The sequence below is a fragment of the Cydia pomonella genome, chromosome 1 (genome assembly GCF_033807575.1).
Source record: "Cydia pomonella isolate Wapato2018A chromosome 1, ilCydPomo1, whole genome shotgun sequence".
In the NCBI taxonomy this organism is placed as follows: Eukaryota; Metazoa; Arthropoda; class Insecta; order Lepidoptera; family Tortricidae; genus Cydia; species Cydia pomonella.
Genome location: NC_084703.1, coordinates 19051624 through 19073006, shown reverse-complemented (window position 1 = coordinate 19073006; position 21383 = coordinate 19051624). Strand labels below are relative to the sequence as shown.

The 21383-nt window shown below is 34.8% G+C and overlaps 3 protein-coding genes across 7 annotated transcripts in view; 2 read left to right on the top strand and 1 right to left on the bottom strand.

Moving 5' to 3' along the window:
* Nucleotides 1–11807, bottom strand: part of LOC133517483 (activated Cdc42 kinase-like) — a 31658-nt gene extending 19851 nt beyond the window's left edge. For all 3 annotated transcript variants that reach the window (XM_061850818.1, XM_061850822.1, XM_061850827.1), the window contains exons 1-8: nt 11650–11807; nt 11474–11552; nt 8848–9028; nt 7350–7523; nt 6259–6408; nt 3739–3887; nt 2940–3080; nt 233–392 (exon numbers count right to left, since the gene is read on the bottom strand). In XM_061850818.1, the coding sequence (XP_061706802.1) occupies nt 233–392; nt 2940–3080; nt 3739–3887; nt 6259–6408; nt 7350–7523; nt 8848–9028; nt 11474–11552; nt 11650–11653 (1038 nt within the window). In that variant the 5' untranslated portion in view covers nt 11654–11807. The remainder of the gene's footprint in view (nt 1–232; nt 393–2939; nt 3081–3738; nt 3888–6258; nt 6409–7349; nt 7524–8847; nt 9029–11473; nt 11553–11649) is intronic.
* Nucleotides 11808–13409: 1602 nt separating this feature from the next.
* Nucleotides 13410–21383, top strand: part of LOC133517606 (neurocalcin homolog) — a 109127-nt gene continuing 101153 nt past the window's right edge. The window contains exon 1 of one of the 2 annotated variants that reach the window (XM_061850951.1): nt 13410–13550. The gene's annotated coding sequence lies outside the window, so the exon portion shown is untranslated. The remainder of the gene's footprint in view (nt 13551–21383) is intronic. The other variant, XM_061850959.1, reaches the window with a different exon arrangement.
* LOC133517566 (neuronal calcium sensor 2) overlaps nt 13424–21383 on the top strand; it is a 100264-nt gene continuing 92304 nt past the window's right edge. The window contains exons 1-2 of one of the 2 annotated variants that reach the window (XM_061850884.1): nt 13427–13550; nt 13905–13992. In XM_061850884.1, coding sequence (XP_061706868.1) covers nt 13549–13550; nt 13905–13992 — 90 coding nt within the window. In that variant the 5' untranslated portion in view covers nt 13427–13548. Of the gene's footprint in view, nt 13551–13904; nt 13993–21383 lie in introns of both variants that reach the window. The other variant, XM_061850901.1, reaches the window with a different exon arrangement.

The following is a 21383-nucleotide window of genomic DNA, read 5'->3' as shown; positions in this document are numbered from 1 at the left end:
TCATAGGTGATGTGAAAAGCAGTGTCACATGGTAGCAATCGTGGACATTCCCACCTTAGGCGTTAACACTTGAATCCCTCATTACGCTCAGTATTCTAATTTTTATTATAGAATCCTTCGCTTAAAGCAGCATTCAATGTAAGCCCACGCCGTAAATATGTCATGGGCATCCATAAAAACAGATCATTGACATATCATTTTACTCCCTGGGATAACAAACAACCGACTATACCTGGAAGTTAGGTGCATCAATTGCTTCAAGAATCTGCTGGCCCGAGAATGCAGCCCAAGGCTGGAAGCCGTAAGTGAACATCTCCCATAGACAGACGGCGAAAGCCCACACGTCGCTGGCTGATGTGAATCGAAGATATAGAATGCATTCAGGAGCACACCTAAAACATGGAAAAAATAAAAATTGTATTTATGAGTGATCAGTGATCTTTCGTCTGCCCATTTCTCATTTTATTGGGGATAAGTATCTATGTAATAAATTAATACCGAGAAAACACCTCATTGGAGTCTAAGCTTTAAGCCTCAATAACGCAAATAAAATACATATATACTTCACACAATGATTTTTAACTTTATTTCAAGGTAACGGGGTTCAGTTTTGCGTAATTTTTGAAACCTTTTTGCCCATTAAAGGGTTATTGCCCCGTACACATCTATTCCGGTAGCAATCCAGCACTGGAATTATGTGAAAGGCAGTGAAATATACTTATTCCAGTGAGTATTCCAGTCCACTGGACTGGATTGACGGTTTACTTTTTGATTCCAGCTCGCCTAATCCAGCGCCACCGGAATAGTGTAGACAGCCACCCCCTTATTCATAAACGTGTACTAAAGTTACGATGCCGCTAATAATCGTTTGCCCCTTTCCGACGTATCGGTATGATGGAAAGGGACAAACGATTATTAGCGGCATCGTAACTTTAGTACACGTTTATGAATAAGGGGGCCAATCCAGCACTGGATTAAATGTTAAACAATGAACGCCATATTGTTGTTTTTGGTCACAATGTCTATAAATTCACTGGATTATTAAAATTACTAGAATTAATGTAAACGATATGATCCAATCCAGCACTGGCTTCGATGCTGATTATGCAGATCCAGTGACTGGAATGCTACTGGAATAAATGTAATCCGGGCAAAATGGATATACCCATTCACTGAATTCTTCTTAGTTGCGACGTCATAAGCACCGTGGTTACATGTTTACACCTTACTCGATTGACAACATTTCATTTTTATAATATAACACCTGAAATTTTACATGTGATCTCAAAGAATATTGCATCCTGAACACTGCAATATATTTATATATTTGGGTGAATCAACTTTTTTTGTTTTGTTATCCTGTCCCGTTGTCCAAGGGACAACAGTGGCACAGTTTGTTTGAAGAGACGTTGTATGCCGTTCTATTAACATGCTTAGTAGGGGGCCCATTATGGACATTGGTTATAACGACCACAAAAACGCAAGTTTGATACATTTAAGTACCATAAAATCAGTATTTCAATGAACTTTTGTCCCCTGGACAACTAATCGTAACCATGGCAACGAGTGACGCTAAAAAGTTGATTCTCCCATTTATAATATCGCTTATTACAATAATTACAAAAGAATAAAAATAAAGTTGTATTTTTACCAATTCTACGGCACAATAGGTGAAATGCCATTGCCATTCACCACTAGAAAAAAATTCTGTCATAATATTGGATTTGACATTGTCAATTTAGTACGACGTATTGATTGAAATTCAAAACAAAGAGAAATTTATTTACATAATTAAGTTACTTTCCACTACTCGTTTTAAAATAGACAAAGCCGTGTATGGATCGATGAGGTACTCATATATACTGCTCCAAAGTATACCAAATATTATCTCGTCTGTTACCTACTGCAAAAATAATTCGTCGAAGATATCGGACAAACATTTAATTACATTACTTACATTCGTTAGTGTTTATCCGTAGAAATCTGATATTTTATCAAAATTGTTTACAAAACAACAACGGACCAGTTTTAAACATTGACAATGACAACCTTGTCAATGAGTTTTTTTTCGATGGAGACAAGACTAGCTTCTAGCGTAGAACTGGAGTTACGCATTTTCGAATAAGTAAATATTAAATAATTAATAATAATTGAAATACTAGTCCTAGTGAAAAAAAAAACTATCAGCGTACTCCTCGTTTCAATTAAAATGTAAAGAAGCAATAAAATTACAGGGTCAGAAATATGAAATGTTGTCAATTGCATTACACGGATTCTTTATCTCTGACGTCAGTTTTTATACATATTATGTTTCGCCTCATTGTGATGGAGCTATTAGCAGCTAAGGTGTAACATAACTTAATGTCCTCTGTGCACTCGAGGGAAGAACAACGTTTTCCAAAATGACATTCAATACACCTCTTACTTCCAAGACTAAATAAGTGAAATGTTAGTCCTCTCGGACTAAACCCGTAATCCCTACTAATATTATAAAATGTCTAAATGCCAAAGTAACTCTGTTATCCCTTTACGCTTGGGCAAAGTTTTTGTGATGGGAATCATAATTTTACGTAAATAAAGTCACGAACCGAAGCTAAAGCTGAGGCGCTTTCCATATATAGATCGTGTCATTAATGACGTCGCGTACCTTGACTCGTATTGTCATTTTATTCCAGGTTAATTTTGACAAATCAAATTGACCCGCCTGTAGCTATCTCTATTGTACACCTGTAGCTATCTCTATTGTATGGGCATAATATTGTTGGCCCGCCCTTGATGCCGGTTGTCTATGTTACTGTGCGAGCTTGACAGCAATATAATTATGCGCGTGCAATAGAGATAGCAACAGGCGGGCCAATGTACGAAAATCTATATGGAAAGCGTCTTACATTATGAGACATATTACAATAATGAGACATGGTTGATAACATATTACTCACCAAGCAACTGGCAACTTGAGATTGACGTTGTAATTTGTTTGATAGTAATCTTTTCCAACGCCCAAGGCGCGAGACAGTCCGAAATCGGAGATTTTTACCCTATCCTTGTTAAACACTAAAATATTTCTTGCTGCTAAATCCCTGCAAAACGCAAAACCATAAATGTAATTAAATGGAGAAAGGAATTATCTATAAACTTCGTGTTATTGAGATAATTATTATTTTCGATATAAGTAGAAGCAAAGATTTATTAATTGTGTTAGATGAGGAAAGTCTAAGACAATTTTGTGATTCGTTTTTGACAGCTAACCAAGATGGCGCGTACGGCTCCGGTTGTCAAAATTTGAGGTTTGACAATTCAGTGACTATGGAAGGTAGAGTTAAGGAACGCAATCTCCATAGGCAGAACTGATGCAAAAGTGTCCAGTGGTCAGCTATAAATAATAGTTCCAAATCTCTCCAGAGTAGCGCTAGAGTAGCTAAGAACCTAGGCGTTATTGACGGAATGAAGTGCGCTGTCTATGATTTGATTTTTTTTCAAGTATTCTAGGTATTGTAGCGCCACCTATTTAAGGTTTTTTGATGACACTTTTTGGTATATGGAGATTCCATTCCTTATCTCCACCTTCCGTATCAGTGACCTTTAAACATATACTGCTGTACAGCGCCATCTTTTTTGACTGTCAAGCTAACCGGCACGTTTTAACACAGTGTAACCACAAAACGTGTGACGCCATACGGTGCCATCAAGTTGTAAAAACATGGCCCACAATACTTTGCACGAATATTTTGTTATTACCTATGTATCAGTCTTTTATTTTCCAGATAAGTCATGCCATCACAGATTTGTTCCGCAAATTCGCAGAGGTTTGGCACGGGAAAGTTTGGCCGGAGCGACACTTCGCGTAGACATTCCAATAGAGAGCGAAGAGGTGCCAGTTCGGTTACCTATAGAATATATGTTGATTTTACGAGTAGGTACTTGCTTATAAAATAAATTAAATAAAAGCCGTGTTCCGTAACCCAAAAAAATCTAGATGACAGAGAGTTAATTATAAAATATTTTATTAACTTAACCTAAGAATTATCTTTATTTTAAAAAAATACACCAGAACCCACTTAAGAGGGAAGTATACCACGTGATCGTCCATAGAAAAAGAGAAAACGCTTTCACTTCTAAATATTTTCCATTCTCCATGATTTTTTAGTATGTTATTGACAAAATGAAAAACTAGGTTTATAGGTTCCCTTTTTTTTCAAATTTGCAATAAAAAAAAATGATTTTTTAAAGCGAAACCTATTCAACCTAAAATATATTATGCTGAAGTGATCGACATCAAAATCAAAGTGATTTGTTAAGATTTAGTTAGTGGAAAACGTTTTCACCCGAATGGAATTTCATAGAAAAAGTACCATTATTTCGCTAGAAGCGCAAAGCTATTCTTCCCTCTTAACAAGTATAAGCTTTTTCCAGCTTGATCCATATTTGCGGTCTTGGGCTTCCCAGATCCAGTTGGCCCCCGCTACCTTTATTATGTCATGAGCCCAGGGTGCCAGTAGCCGTCTTCTTTTTCTTTTTGCATCTGGACCTTTCCAGGCTATGGCTTTGGCTTTAGTCCTGGAGTCTAGCGACAAGGCCAGCCCATCTCAATTATTGTTTCTAGGCCTTGCTTTTATAATTTTTGTCCAATTTCTGCTTATGGAATGCCTAATCTTCTTTGTTTTTCCAATATTAAGCAAACTCCGTTTCAAACCCCTTAAACCCCTGCCGCATGCGACTATAATCCTTGTTGCCTTAGATGAATGTCCATGTTTGGCATGATAAGTTAAGATCGGAAGTAAGCACATATCCATTCATATTTTATGAGGTTTCTTTTAAAGGATTTTACTTATAAATGATTTTATCTACACACATATCATAAACCTTCTATGATGCTTTAAAAAATCGACAATAATAGCCAACATTAAGATAAACTGTTTTGTTACCACAAATTTCTTATCTGTGAAAATGTTGTAATTGCTTCAATGGAAGGTTGAGGCAAGGAACAAAATCTCAATATACCAAAAAGTGTCCGCCAAAAAACCATAAATAGGTGGCGCTACAATACCTAGAATACTTGAGAAAAAAATCTAATCATAGACAGCGCACTTCACTCCGTCAATAACGCCTAGGTTCTTAGCTACTCAAGCGCTACTCTGGAGAGATTTGGAACTATTATTTATAGCTGACAGCTGGACGCTTTGGCAACAATTCTGCCTAAGAAGTTTCTGTTCCTTGCCTCTACCTTCCATAATTACTACATCAAAATCGATTTGGTTATGACATTTAAATTTCGAACATATCTGAAAAAAAAAAATTCGATTCGACGTATACTAAATGATAGTTTTGTATCGAACCATACGGAAATAGGCCCCCGAGTCTAGTCTGTCTCTGAATTAAAAAATAACTACGAATGTGTAACATGCGTGAAAAAAGTTGTCATTTACCGCCATTTGACGTACTATAGGGACCGTGCGCGTTGGAGGGTCTGTCATCTTGTGGCCTGAATTGGAACCTTAAACATGTACATTTACACGTCACGTGTTTTCTTGTGCATAGTAGGTTCTGCCATCTTGTGGGCTACATCGGAACAAGAAACATCACATTTACGCCTTGCGCCAATAATCTGGCGGCTCCTGTGCTGCCTCCCACAGTCCATGCACGCTCCCTATTATAGTTTATCTTTTAATTCGTTTGAAGTATAAAATGAGTTTATTTTTTTGTTTTTAAAGTAACTATAGAAAAAGTCTCGTTTAAAATTAGCGATAAACGTATTTCGGCGACGCCGCGCCGCCACATATCCGTGAGTTCCGCCAAAAGAGCAACGATGTCGCAATGTTGGTTGTAAATTGGGTTAGTGAATATATCAAAGAAAGTTTATAATATGTGTGTAGATAAAATAGTGTACGTAACTCCACATAATTAGGCATTAAAACACTCGTGTGGTCCTTTCAAGAAACTTCGTTCGTTTCTTAAACACACAAGTGCCTTTCACAAGTGCCAGTTTTAATGCCTTTCATTGTGTAGCAGTCACATAAACTATGATTTCACGTCATCCACGATGACGCGCAGATTTGCAAATCTAACCTTTAATAATATGACAATACGATTCAAAGCACGCGACGTCGTGAATGATACGATCTGTAAGTACCTGATATTAGTGATATTACTACCGAAAGCCGGTATAATACAAATATGTTTGTTAATCAGGCTATAAAACTGTAACAAACAGTACTTGTGTAATATAGATCGATAGTAATATAAATCTTTATTACTTACCAGCATCAACGAGTCCAAGTGTAAAACTACCCCATATAAGCGGACTATATTGGGATGCTCAATACTGTGCATTACTGCAGCTTCCTTTAAAAACTCGGTCGAGTTTGAAGTCATTCTTTCATGGCCTAGACATTTAATAGCCACTTGTAACTGTAATCAATCAAAGGAAGCATAATAAAATGGCTGTAGAATCGAAAATATTGAAAAATACATCAGATTTTTATTACACAACTTTATAGAAGGGGAGCCAAAGATTAAGTTATGAGTGTTATCTTACTACCCGTGGAGATATACCTGCCATCTATGTTGGTAGGTAGGTTGGTGGGCAGATGAAAAATCGTTAAGTAGATTGGACATTTTGGTCTAACTTAATTCTATAATTGTGCTATTACAGAATCTGACAATTATTTGTATGCATTATTTTAATCAGACGGTTACATTGTGAAAATCGGGTTCCTAACTTATAACCGTCAGATTGAGACAATGCGTACAAATAATTGTCAGATTAAGTATTAGCGCAATTATAGCACCAACGTGGACTAAAGTAACTTAAGTTAATCCACAATCTACTTAACGATTTTTTTAACTGCCCACCAACCAACCCACCAACATATACGACTAAAAGAGGATAAGGAACATATCCACGGGTAGTAAGATATCACTCATATCTGAATCAGATAAGATCGAATAACTCTTAAAAATCCCTTCTTGGGCTTCACTACTATTAGTTTGAGGCGAAAGTTAATTTGTCAGACGTAATAAGCGCGATTTCATTTTGTAATTTTTCTTAAAAATATGAATGCAAAATCTAAATTTCATGCGTGCCGAGTCGATGTGTACATATTGTACGCTACAAAATTACAGATTGTAAGTAATCTACTTACAATCTATAATTTATTTATTGACATTCCGTAATTTTGTAACTACTTGGCTGGTAATCGTTACTTTCGTGGCCACTGTAGTAATGTGTACTATGGTAACAATTAGGGAGTTATTAACAATGGACACAGATACTTTTTGTTGTTAAAAGTTTATTTTATTTTATTTATTTAGGATTACCAACATTCAACAAGTTCACTCTGAATACTCACTCTCTGACTGCCAGTAGCCCATGTGCCCTGTTGCACCACTCCAAACTGGCCCATACCTAGTTCTTTATTAATGGTAATATCTTCCACAGGTATAATATGCTTGGTAGGAACTTTAATATTATTTTCAGAGAATGGCTCAAAATCAATTGGTATTGAACAATGACCCTGTAAAAACTGTAAACACAAAGTTAAGAATATATTTATCTAATTTATTTAGAAATGATTAACTTGCTATGGTTAATATAATAATCTGTAATACAAATGGGGATGTGACATGGGCCGACACACACTTAGCTTATTTTTAGGGTTCTGCACCCAAAGCGCAAAAACGGGACTCTATTACTAACACTCTACTGTCCATCTGTCTGTCTGTCACCAGGCTGTGTCTCATAAACCGTGATAGCTAGACAGTCGAAAATTTCACAGATGATGTATTTTTGCTGCAGCTATAAGAACAACTACTAATAAATAAATATTTAAGATACGGAAGATGAGATTTAAATACTTTAGGTGAATATGTCCGCCTCGCTAACGGAAGCGGTTCCTATAACTAGTGCGATAAGGACAACGCCAGGTTAGGCGAAAAATCCTGGGTAAAAATTAAATTATCTGTGTCGGACTGTTTTGCTTTTTAGGCTAATTGATGTCAGTTTTGAAAACCATGCTTCTCTTTGCGGCCTAATGTTTTTTGCCAATATTTGAAGTGCACTAGCGCCTTAAGGAACAAAAATATCAAAACAGTCCGACACAGATATAATAATCTGTTTAAAAAAAATCATCGCTCTAGCTTCAAAAACCACGGAGGGAACAGTCGGGCATAATTGTATGGAGAAATGACCACTCCTGGTGCCTCTTAAGTGTGGCTCATATACAACTAACGTTATTTTTTTGCCTTTTATGCCTAACGGTACGGAACCCTTCGTGCGGACTCGCAATTGGCCGGTATTTATTCTTTTACACAATGCATCAAAAAGTAAAACATCTATTTTTGATCAATCTAATGCTAACCACATTACAACAAGTACTTTGCTAACGTTTTTTTTTAAAGCAAGTGTGCAGCATAATACTGGTTGATGTTTTAAAAGTATTAAAAATTAGATGCTAATAATGGCTCATTGAGAACCACGAAACCATAAGTTTCATCTAAAAGTGCCAAAAAACACATACGATAGATAAAGTTAGAGACGACCAATGGTCACTTCAGAGGATGCATTCAGGCCTCTGCATCCTCCTGTTCCTTTTTATGGATCGGATTGAATAGAGTTTCACTCTTTTTGCAGGCTGAAGTGGCAGATTTGCAGACCTAGTTTGGAGATTACTGTTCTAGGAATGAACGCTTTATTGTAGATGGCGCAAACATAGCCATCTTGTTGGACATATATTCAATTAATCTAATGGTAACGGCACTGGTCGGGTCCAATTCGTTTCCACTTTTTAAATGAGTCAATACATATTTTCCATAAACTGCAAGCAATAAGAGAAATAAATAAAAACTTACAACGTCATTCTTCTTATTTGAGCTGAGGAGTTTCTTGATTTTAGATATATAGGGGTTAGGGAAATACTTAGAATAGACTTTCTTGTACCGCCTTTGCTCTGGCTTGGACAGGCCTATTTGTACCAGATCTTCAGTCACCACAAACTTCAACTGTGACACTTTTGCAACTTTCAATATGTCCCTGAAGCAAATATCTTTTATTAATCAGCAATATTGGTGCTATTGAGTATGGTGCTATTGTTCAGGACAGCAGATATCAAGTATTTGAATTTTAATTTGTTGTAAGTTTAAACAGAAAATGTAATGAGTTCCCTCAAAAATGAAATTGTACTTTTTAAAAGCAAATTTTCATATTTTTAGCTTTTGTGCACAAACTGTTACAAATTTTAGTAATATAATAAGGCACATACTGGCATTTCAGACCAAATCAACCCAATGATGTAAAAATGTGAACAGTCATTCTCAAAAAACGTGTCTGCTGTCTTATTTCCGCGACCCATACAAAATTAAAAAAAAGGAGTTGTAGTCATTAGACACAACCGCAGACATACTCTCAGAGGATGACTCCTAATCAAAAGCAAGCTTTATAGCCTTTAACTTAGATCTATCTGTGATGACTAATGCAATACAATGGGGGTGCAGGGGACCCCAGGGGATAAAGAGCCAGGATGTGCAGTATAAACAGTATATATCCATTAAAATTATTAAATTCGGCTGCATTAAGAAGCCCAATACATTGCATCAAACTAGAATCTCACTCTCATTTAATAATTATTGAAACGCGGAATCTGAGTCGATTGGTAAGAAATAAATATCTGACAATGTATTTTTCTGGAAATCATGGTAATGATAGTGTCAGGCCAAGAAAAGTCTGCAAAGATTTTGATAGCACACGTAATAATTCCATAGAAGTTTGCGTTTAAAATAACACTTGCACTGCGTGTGTTATCAAAATCATTGCAGACTTGTCTTGGTCTGAGTCTATAGGCGGCTCCACACAGGGCGAGATTACGCGTGAGGCAATTTCCTCACGCACAAACCGGCCAGTGTAGACGTGTCTCGGCCGAGGCGGTGCGCGCGTTTAACTCGCCTGAGCGCCCTGCCTTAGCCGAGACATGTCTACACTAGCCGGTTTGTGCGTGAGGAAATTGCCTCGCGCGTATGCTCGCTCTGTATGGGCCCACCTTATGAACATATTTAGAACGAAAAGGACAAGGAACTGTATTAATAAAGTTTTAAATTCACTGTAAGAAGTAAGAATTAAGCAATATCTTCTTTCTATGTAAAACCTGGCTAAAACCTTTTAACCATATTTGCTAAAATTGGAGCTATGAAACATTTCAAGCTAAGAAACATCACATTATATGAGTTCTAATGTTGAACTGAAAATCCATTGTAGGTACATTTTTTTATTTTTTTGTCAGGTAATTACAAAGAAAAACTAAGCTTATTTACTAAGTATCGTTAAACCTGTAAGGTTTGTCTCGATTACAAAAATTATATTACCCAATTGTTGCTTATCACTGGCCTAACCGGTCTACATTCGCATAACACTTGACCGGTGATTGTGACTAGCCCTAGCAGCAAAATGCAAAAATCAAAATTCAGTTATCATTGCAGGTAGCAACATTATTGGGTTGTCCATTGTATTTTAAAGCAATTAGAACTTATAGAATAGAATAGAATAATTTTATTCGTAAATACAAACAAGACACATTACATGATATAACAAAAACAAAGAAAGTATAAAGTGCCACGAAATGGCCTCATCTCAGCATGTTGCTGGTAGCTTCCAGCGCTGATCTTCTGATAAGACCATAGAGTCAGAAAAATCACGAAAGGTAACAGACAAACAGGAAAAAGACATAAAATAATATAGAGTGAACAAATTGAAAAATAGATAAAAGATAATGACTAAATTAAGCAAAGATTATTTATATATCAAGCATCATAAACATAACACTGCATCGGTCCGGTCCAACCACACCTTGGCTGAACATTACAGCTGCATACGCAACAAGCGCCAACGGTAGCTACACGAACTAAAAAGCAATGACATACCTGACCAATATCGAGCGTCCATTAGATCAGTTTACAAGATTTTTATATTATGAAAACAGCATCAGAGGAAGACGAATACTAACATAATAATACTCAAACAAGTAGGGCATAACAGGAATGGTGAACTATTGCTATGCTTATATGGTTGTAATATTTAGCCTTTTTAAACCCCATTTTATTTTACTCCAAATTCATAACATTACCAGGACTCCGAGATCCCGGTATTAATGAAGAGTTTCAAAGAGGTCCAATATTTGAAAGCCCTAGTGGGGGTACACTATGTTATTGAAAACATGGGCTATCACAAAATATTCAGAATATTAATAACGATCTATACTGGTAGAATGAAGAATAAAAGTAAATTAAGTAATGTCTGATGTCACTCATAACTAGCACATTTATCAATGTATTAGTCTGAAATGTTAATTAAATTATTTTAATGTTATGAACATAAAGCAATTCGCAACTGCATCTATTATAAGAAAAACCTTCGCACAAAAAATGCTCACATTGTAAAATAATTACACGAGGCCAAGGAACGAGAATAACAATTGAAAATCCTTACCTAAATAACTCATAATACTGTTGAAGCTCTGCTTCCTCAAGGAAATCTTTAAGATTCTCATGATCTTCAAGAATTCCATCTGAAAATGCCAAATAAAAAAACATTTGTTAGCATGCCTAAAACTGCAATACGATACATTATAAAACATACGATGTCTTGGTATAAACGCCACGTACCCATGCCGACTCGACAATGTAATATCAGACTCAACTTTATACAGAACCACCATTCAATATTTCGTTAATTCTACATTCAGAATCTTGATAATAGTACAAACAACTTTATTTATATTGTAATGATGCTGCCTGTTTAATCTAAATCTAAATATCTACCATTACTTTGACAGTTGGCAGTGTGACCAATTCAAAATACTGAATTCTACCATTACGACTAGAACGTAGTGATTATATTATGCTCTTTGATTACGACCATACATAATAGAAAAAGTCGTAGGTTAGAAAAAAATATCACTGCTTAATAATTTGTAAATGAATGATGTAATATATGACGTTTATAATGACACTATCTCACTTTGTTTTATTCAAGTCGAAATCAGTGAAAAAATCCATCCGTACGGTATGATGCGACATTTTTGCCATAATATATATACCGGGTGGGGCCTGTAACAGGAGCAATAAATAAAACTGTAGGCTGCACTCCTCAAATTGACCTACATTTGTTCGACGACTTTTAAAATAACTTTAAAGTTTAATCTAAGACGCAATTTATTGCGAATTATGTTATGTTTAAAGCGTGCCAGCCAAGTAAGGTTAATTACATTGATGATAGCGTTCACTGAAGATAATATTTCATTTCTATGAAAACTAGGAAGTCCAAAGACTTCATATTTTTAAAAGTTATTGATCATAAGTTTCATTGTTTGAGGGGTACAATCTATGTTTTCTATATATGATACTAGTTACTCTTTGCCCATAGTTATTTATTAGTTGCAATTTATTTGCTGCTTTTCGATGTATTTTCCAGCCGTGCAAACTGCATAAAAGCGTTTAATCCTGCTAATGCACGATATTTACTTATATTTAGCTACTATTATGTATACATATAGTATGAGAATGAAATAGCTGACAACTAACATTTTCCGATAGGTACTAACCATCTAATGACTATTCGACTGTCACGCAACCTAGCAACCGCAAATCTAGGGGAAAACGTCAATTCACTACGTCTTATAAAACTACTCCAAAACTACTGAACGGATTTTCATACGAATTTCATCTTGAAGAAGGTTTAGATATATAACTTGTTAAGGTTTTGTGTAAATTGGTTGAAATATCTTAACTTCTAGAAACGATGTTGTCGGAAAAAAATCACATTGGCTACAAGTTTTAATCGAAAACGCTGCTTAATCCGTCAGAGCTATAACAACACAATGTATGGTGGAGTTGTGTCTCTTTCACGGGTCTACAAAAAAGTCCGCAATGTTGAATGTCTATCTTCTACGAATAACTTACTATACCCATTCTTAACTTCTAGAAAAAGATCACGTAATATGTGGCATCAAATTAAATACGTTACTTATATTAGGCATTTCATATTGATTACAATGGTCCCTTACACCATATAATTTAAATAAATATTTCAGGAGTAATCGTAAGGAGCCATATAACTTGTATGAAATGTTAAAGACGCTATCCGCTGTTAGTTCTAATTTTTACCACCTTATGCGCTGTGATCGCTTTACTTACCCCCACCATGCACTTCGCATGGTCCCATATCCAAACTTATTTTTCAAGAGTTGTCCAAGCTAATTTGGCAGTGATTTGATGCACATAGTGTGCAAGTGTTATTTAAACACCATAATTTCTACCTGTGTAAACTGGGCCTAAACCCTAAATAATTTACTTTTTACTACTAAATTTATGACAAAGTTTTATGCTAGCAACATCGAATCAATCGTGCAAATATGGCGTTACGATTTTACAAAATGCAGTGGGTGATTATTTTGTTAGACTGTCATTTCTAAATTTTTATGAAAGACATGTTCATTGATTAAAACATTCGAATCGAGTCATAATACAAACTTAAGTTATTGAGTGAGATGTGAATTTATCGCAATGTAGGTGTCAATATTTTCTATCATATTTAATAAAATGTCTTTTTTTTTGCGTATTAAAATTGAGTTTATTACGATTGTTTAGTGTGTTTTTGTTTCATAGTTGACGTGTTTGAATTCTGAGGTATTTTGTTGTATTATTTTATACATAACTTAGTAATAATTTTGGTAGGAACTAATTGTCAAGACTAATGTTCTGCAGGGCATATTGGTACAATAATTTGTTTAGGGATTACTATGTGCTTATTGTTATTGTGCTGTTAAATGTGTTATCTGTTACAAACATCATAGTATAATTTATGTTCATAAATGTAATTAGCTGTAAGTAGTAGAGTTAAAATCATAAATATTGTAAAGGCTTATGGACTCTTTAAGTTTCATCAAGAAGGCTCCCAAAACACTGAGAAGAATGTGGTGTGTTCCAGCTATAACACATGATTTTCAAGTAAGTTCTAAATATTAATAATTTTAAACCTGTATTCTGTTTTTATTTTAGCTTTCTTACATAATTCTACTGACTTGATTTAAGTAAATGGTATATTGAACAATCTAAATATGCAATGTTTTTATAATACAGAAAAAATATTAGTGGACAATGGATTTCTTCATAACTTCTGCAATACTTTCTTTAATTTTATTTAAATGATATGCTCTTGTTTTACAAAATTCACTTTCACAGAATGTTTTGTTTTGCACAATTGTCATTTTGTTTTAATAACCATTAATTAGGGCTTCCTAAGTCCCCAACTAAGTAAGTACTAGCAACCAACATGAAACCCTTATTACTGTCATTCTGACATCATCACAGTATTGGTCATTCACTTGGTTATTGTAATAGCAAATGAGTGTTTAATTAGAGATTCATATTTTGGCTTCAATTTCTAAACAGTCTGTGTTATGGAGCTCGGTTTCTAGGCTTTAATATTCTAATAAATAAGTGGAACCTCTATAGCATGATATTGCAAGGGAAACGTCAGAAACTTCATGCTAACGAGGTTTCGCCTTATAGAGGGCATCATCTTAGGGAGGTTCTTATAGGTTTTTGTTCATCTAAGAGGTTTCAGTTACATAGGTAAAACGTATGAAAAGTTCGTATTAAAGAGGCAATTCTCGAGTTCAGGTAAAACTTGTACAGGATAGTCATGAAGGGAAGTGTTGGTTACTTTGTCTTAATGAGCTTTAATATTGCAAGTTATGGAGGTTTTGGGCTTTTAAGGGAAGATAATGGCATTTTATTTTGTGTTAACAAGGATTTTGTGTTAATGAGGTTCCACTGTATTTATCAACATCATCAAACAAAAACAAAAATCTTTATTTTATAGAATTACAAAACCACAATTTACTAGGGGTCGACGCACTAGACATGGCCTGTAACATGGTGAACCAGTTACAATTCGAGTAGGTATCAGAATTTGGTTACAAAGTAGCTTGTCTTATGATAAGGTAGAAGTACTAGTGCTCGACGCTGCACTAGTACTCGACATGGGCACTTTATGTCAAAGTGACAAGGATTAATTTCGAATACAGAAAAATCTTCATTGTTCAAATTTAACCCATATTTCCATATCCATATCCATATTTGTGATAGTGATAGATCAAAACTGTATTTGCCTTTGCAAGTTTTATTTCTATTTTAAATCAACATGTTTCAATACCTGAAAAAATTAGTAACTCCAATTGTTATAATTGTTTGAATAACCGTTATTTCAGCATTGTATTGAGCGTAGAAAACCAGTTCAATTTATTGCATTATTTCTAATATTGCTTTTATTGAAAAAAAAAAATATAGTAATATTTAAATATAACCTACTTAATTTGAATTATTGATTCCGTTAAAGACAAAAATTGCCAAATATGTGACGTCACACTAGGGGAGATGGGGTTACCAATTGTGGCCAGGTGTGACTAGGAGGGAGGAGGGGTAAAAAATTTTTACAAATTCGTGTGACGTAATTAATAGATATCCATATCAACTACGCAGAATATTTAAGTTAGGTTTTAAGTAAGACTTATTTCAGCGTTTGAACTTATTATATTAAGAGGATTCTCTAGGAATTAAGAAAAGGTTTTCAAGTCGTGTTATTTTTGAAGTCCGAAACTAGAAACTAGGGATTTATGTAAGCTGGGAAAGAGTAACTTCGTAGTTAATATATTAGACAGAAAGGTAAACTTGTTTCATGGTTGTGTATGATTATATTGCTCATGGTCATGCTTCAAACGATTAATTAATAACAATTTTACACCAACAAAGTTGCCGGCATGAGCTACGTAGTTACTCTTTATATTTACTAAAATGTGTGAAGCTTTCTTCCTTTTCCTGAAAAAGGTTATTATATTTTCTAACTCTTGATGTAACTTGCAAATTTTAATTTACACTTACACTTTGTCTTCCCGAAGACTCACTATATCGATAGGTCAAAATAGTATGAAAATCTGTTTAATAAGTTTTGAGTTTTCGCGAACATACATACATAACATACAGACAGGTGAGGCAGGAGACTTTGTTTTATAAGGTGTAGTGATAGTGATTTGGTCAAGATCTTGAGCTTTTTTATTTCATTCATCGAGGAATAAGGATTTGTTAAATATTGGCAAATGTTCCTATATTTTACGTTCATTCAATATTAGTTGTTTCCCACAACGTGATTCAAACTGGACTTCTCATTTGGCTTTTGACTCACTAAAGATGAGCACGGCTACCACGAGTTGGCATATGATATTTACGTTAGCGACTGCGTGAACTCGATCGTATTCCCTCTCTATGGCACCAAATCATCAGTGTAGCAAGATGGACTGCGATCGAGTTTAGTTGTTATCGTAAACGTAAAATGTCAGCTCGTGGAACGCCTAGATATGTTAGTCGTAAGAAAGTCCTTTACGTGTGAGCAGGTAAATAAGTCCTAGCGTCATTTCGTTCGATGACCGCGCAAAAATATTTATAAAAAGTAAACAGTTCATGTTCTCGAGCTGTGAGGCATGATCTCAGGTGCAATTATATCACATAAAATTATATAATTGTAACCAACGATGTTGCAGTTTTGACTAATTACTAGTAACATATTTTTAAAATAATTTGATCAACCGATAGACAGCCATCTTGCATTCAATGGTTTCTTCGATCTTGATTAGTAGCCTTACTACGACAGCCTTAGAAGTGTCAAACTGACATATTCGCTAACGTCTGCGTAATTTACTTTCTATACATCTCGCTCGCACTAATATGTGAGTAGCTACGAGCGGGATGCATAGAAATTACGCACACGCTAACGTCAGTGACAAACTAGCGGTAGTCATACTGTCGATTTTGTCGGCCCACTATTTCAAGACTGTAATTTCAATTGTGGCAAATTCTAAAGTCTTGTTAGAGATTTGTTCATTTCAACTGAGATCATTCACGCATGGGGCTATTTTGATGATTCTTACGTCAAACGATTTTTCATAAATTGTCCGATTGTCATAATATGTAACTTATGTAAGAACTACAGTACAAGCTAAACAATAAGTATAATTTAATATATTGTGAAAAGAAAAAAAAAAAACGTCATAAGTACCACAGGAATTTAAAAAGCATCATTAGGTTTATTTGACCATTTTTCATTATGAATGACCATTTCGGATCTATAACGATTAAAAATTAGTTGGCAACCATCCTCACTTAAATTCTAGTTAATTTTGTGACGCTGTCAGGTTTTAATTTTACAATGAAGTAAATTTCAAAAATTGCGTTTTTTCTTAATGCCTTGCAAGGCATGGAATTAGCCATTAAAGCCGAAGAAGCCGGTTCGGATCTCGCCTCGGCCACAGGATGGCTTAGTTGCCTTTTCTTTAGTGTACGACATCTTTTTCAGTTTATTATATTTATATAGGTAGGTATACTATTATTTATTTAGAAGAAATCGTGTCTTTAGCGTGGGCCTTACCGACCACATCTCTTTCCATTTTGCTCTGTCTCTGTCTGTCTTCTCTTCGTTAGAACACGTAACACTGACGTGTTGACGCCCATCTTATTTCTTGACGTCCTTGCGACGGTAGTGTATCTTAGAAACTATTCTGTAATCTTCTTCGTCCATCAATGCGAGTAATATGACTGACCCGGTTCCATTTTAGTACTCTTACTCTTTCTACAATATCTGTTAGCTTGGCGGTATTCCTAAAGGTTTTGTTTGGAATTCTGTCTGACAATTGAATACCCAACATACTCCTTACTTATATCGTTCCAGTATGTGAGCGAGCTAGCTTAATTATCTTCATTGCACTTTTAATGAACATCTTTGGCATCCATATGTCAAGGTTGGTAGGATTGAGCTTTCGTTTTATATCGTTATGAATAGAGATTTATTTCATTATGTCTTTCAAGCTCAAGTATTTGGTGTAGGTTTTCTAATAATACAGATTGACCCAGGTAAATGTACCTACTCCTTAACGAAATACTTACCTTGATGATTTATAAATATTGGGTAGGTTTTTGGTGGTTCGTGATTATTTTCGTTTTATCATATTTATGAAAGTTAAGTGTATCTATAGGGTTAAAAATAATACTTATTTATAGACATACATTAGTTAGCAAAGCATCAAAATGGTGACTTGCGTTAGTCTTGTCGTGAAATGATCTAGTAGGCTTCATAGCTGCGTCTTAATCCATGATACACTTTATTCAAGTGGGAACCATTGCCAAGACAAGTATTTTTCCGCTTGATTTGTCATGGAAATGTTAACTTACAATCAAATAGTTAGTCTACACATGCCTCAAGAACAAAGGCTTAGCAATTATGGTTCATTGTTTTGTTTCGATCCAGGATGCGTTCAAGAATTTTTTTACGTCATTATTATTCTACCTATACTACCTACACTGTACGTATGTATAGTTTAAGTGGAGATAAACATTCGTTTACTCTCTTTAAACAATGTCAACTTGTTAGCTATTACAGTTCTTGAGTTACATACATCACGCTGTTAGGTAGACAGATAGACGGACAAATAAAAACGCGGACGGACAGAGCAAGCTTAGTTATAGATAGCTAGGTACTAGGTACGTACTGACAGAGAGAGAGACGAGAGACAGTGGTCTGATAGATTTGTCCACTAGACACAACTCATTACGAATATATTTTATTTAACTGAAACATTAAGAAACAAAAATAATTATAAATATTGGATCAAAACTTATAAACTAAACTAAATACCAGACATATTTGTATGTACATAATATATCCCTAGAGTTCAATAGAAATGGTAAATGATGTAAACAATCCAATTTACCTTCATAACTTCGCAATCTCGCAACCTTTTAGGAAAATCATGATCCTATGAACAGTTTATACATAACTTAAATCGTTTTACAGTAGAAAATATATGATAATTAAGTATTAATATTTCTGTAATTCTTACAGCTTTCGTAAAAATGTTAGGTTATAGGTCAGGGAGGGTCAAATGCTAACAAAATCTGTCATATAACTTTAAATTATTTGCAATTTCTGTTAAACTCCACTTAAGTTAATAGGGTTTCGTACCTTGGTGTTCAGTAAAATGAATAAGGACATATGCACTCGTAAGTACCATATCATAATAATAGTATAAACTGCCATTTACTGAGGAATTGAAAAGAGGAATATGTTTAACACAATATGCAAAAGTCTGTGACAACATAACATTTTATTATATGTAGAATATTGATTTTTAAAGTATAATTGTTTTCAAGGTATTTCTAGTGAAAATCTTCTTCCTACGATGGTATGAAATGCTCTACATAGTTCTGTTATTCTGAGTTAAAAACAAACTTGATAATTTCCATAAAGTTCTGTAAACAACGTTTGATCTCTCTGTTTTTCGAACGTGATGTTAGTGACAAGCATTCCAACGAGATAGTCACGTTTGATAAAGAGTAAGTAGTTTTTCAAAATGTGTATGGAATTTGTATTTCGCTCCTAACTCTCATATAATAATAAAAAATCGAAAAAAGCCTAAAGAACATATCTGTGGTAAATATACAATAATTCTGTAAAAATATTTTCCATATTGCCAATATCCACGGAGGAAAATGGGGACTACGTTTGTATGGAGAAGCGGCCGTCCAGTTCCACTATCCTCTTAATTGCCTCCGACCGTACCTCGTAATGAAGGTAGTGGTTCAAGAGAACCAAAACGTTTGCTGGCACAACTGAAATATTCTCAGTTACAGACGTTCCAGTTATTGTTCTTTACAATGTTCAATATTTCAGCTCAGAAATGCAGTCTCCATTTCACGTGATTGCTGCCTTTGATGAAAAATGGATAATTGTATTGATGTGGAGTTTCTTGCGATAGGATATTGATATTATTAAAATCGCTGGGAAAAGGGGTCGCTAAGTGCAGTCAGGCAATAATATAATGGGTATACTTATTGAAGGCTATTTATTATGTGTCCTTTATATTTGCTGTTTCTGTCCCATCAATGGAAAAACAGCATTACACATGTTAAACAAGACAATTGTACGGCTACCACGAGCTTGTCACTGACTTGACACTGACATATTCGCTAACGTTTGCGTAATTTACTTTCTAACGGTCCCCACTGAAAACCATATGTATTTAAATGTCAGTTATGTAGTAATTCGAGATTGCCAATAAATATAAGAAAAAAAAGGTAAACAAGAAATACACGAGAGAACACATAAACGGAATGAGTATATAAATATCAAATATATATTTTTTTATCTAAAGTTGTAGCAAAGTATTTGGTGGTTGCAGAAAGCATAAAAACCGCTGAACCGATTTAGATGAAATTTGGAAAGAACATAGCATAGTTTTTTAACCCAAAAATTATCCCTTGAAAGTGAAAAGGGAGATGGAAGTTTGTATGGGGAATCAATAACCGCTGAATCGATTTAGATGAAATGTACGTCTACATCTTTGATTTTATTGAAAATGACACCAACGTTGATTTAGAACCTAAATTTGAAACAGTTTTTAACCTCAAACGTCGTCGACGCTGACCTTCCCCCCAACCCACCACCTGCATTAAAAATCTGGTTCTTCTTAAATACATCTTGGCAGGGACTGGTCCGGTATCGGTATCCCCTTCGAGGGTTTTTGAAGAGGTATTTCGTAAGCTTTGCTTACTAAAGCCGTTGCTAACTAAGCGCTTCATAATACGTATAAGGTGATGATACCCGTTCCTAAGCGCTAACCTCTTGAAGGGGTATCGATTATAAATTAAAACTTACGCCATTTTCAACTCTCTCTTAGTAAAAATAGAATCAAATATTGTTTATTTATGTTTAAAGTGAAGGACTGGGTGTCTAGCGCGTTGAAAGCACAGGTGTCATATTTTTTTTTATTTAGGAAGGGGATACCCTTTCATTTTAGCGCTATTTCTGAAAGGGAAACGCCTGGTGTACTTCTGTTTGTCCCAAATACTTTTCGCCAAATGTTTGTTTGGTCAAATTATCATTTCGCATCATTTTACTATGTCAAATTTTATTAAGACAAAAAAAAATATTTAGCAAATGTTTTTATGGCGAAATTAAGTATATTCCAAGTATATTCCAAAAAGATGTTTTCATTTCATTCACTTCGCAAATTTGGCAAATAGTAATCACTATTTTTTTTGTTACTTTTTATTTTTTATATCATTTTTACTCAGATTCACGAATATTTTCCATTTTTACCGAGAAAAAATTGTCCCCAATTTTTTTGTCTTCTATGACCTTAACTAAATGGACAGATAAAGATTGTATGAAAGGAGACACTTTTTTTTGTCATTATTAACTCATAGAAGCGGCCAAGAGCAAGTCGGGTCATGCTCAGCCGTAGTTACTCTTCCGTCACAATAAGCGAAACTGGAGATTAAAGTATAGT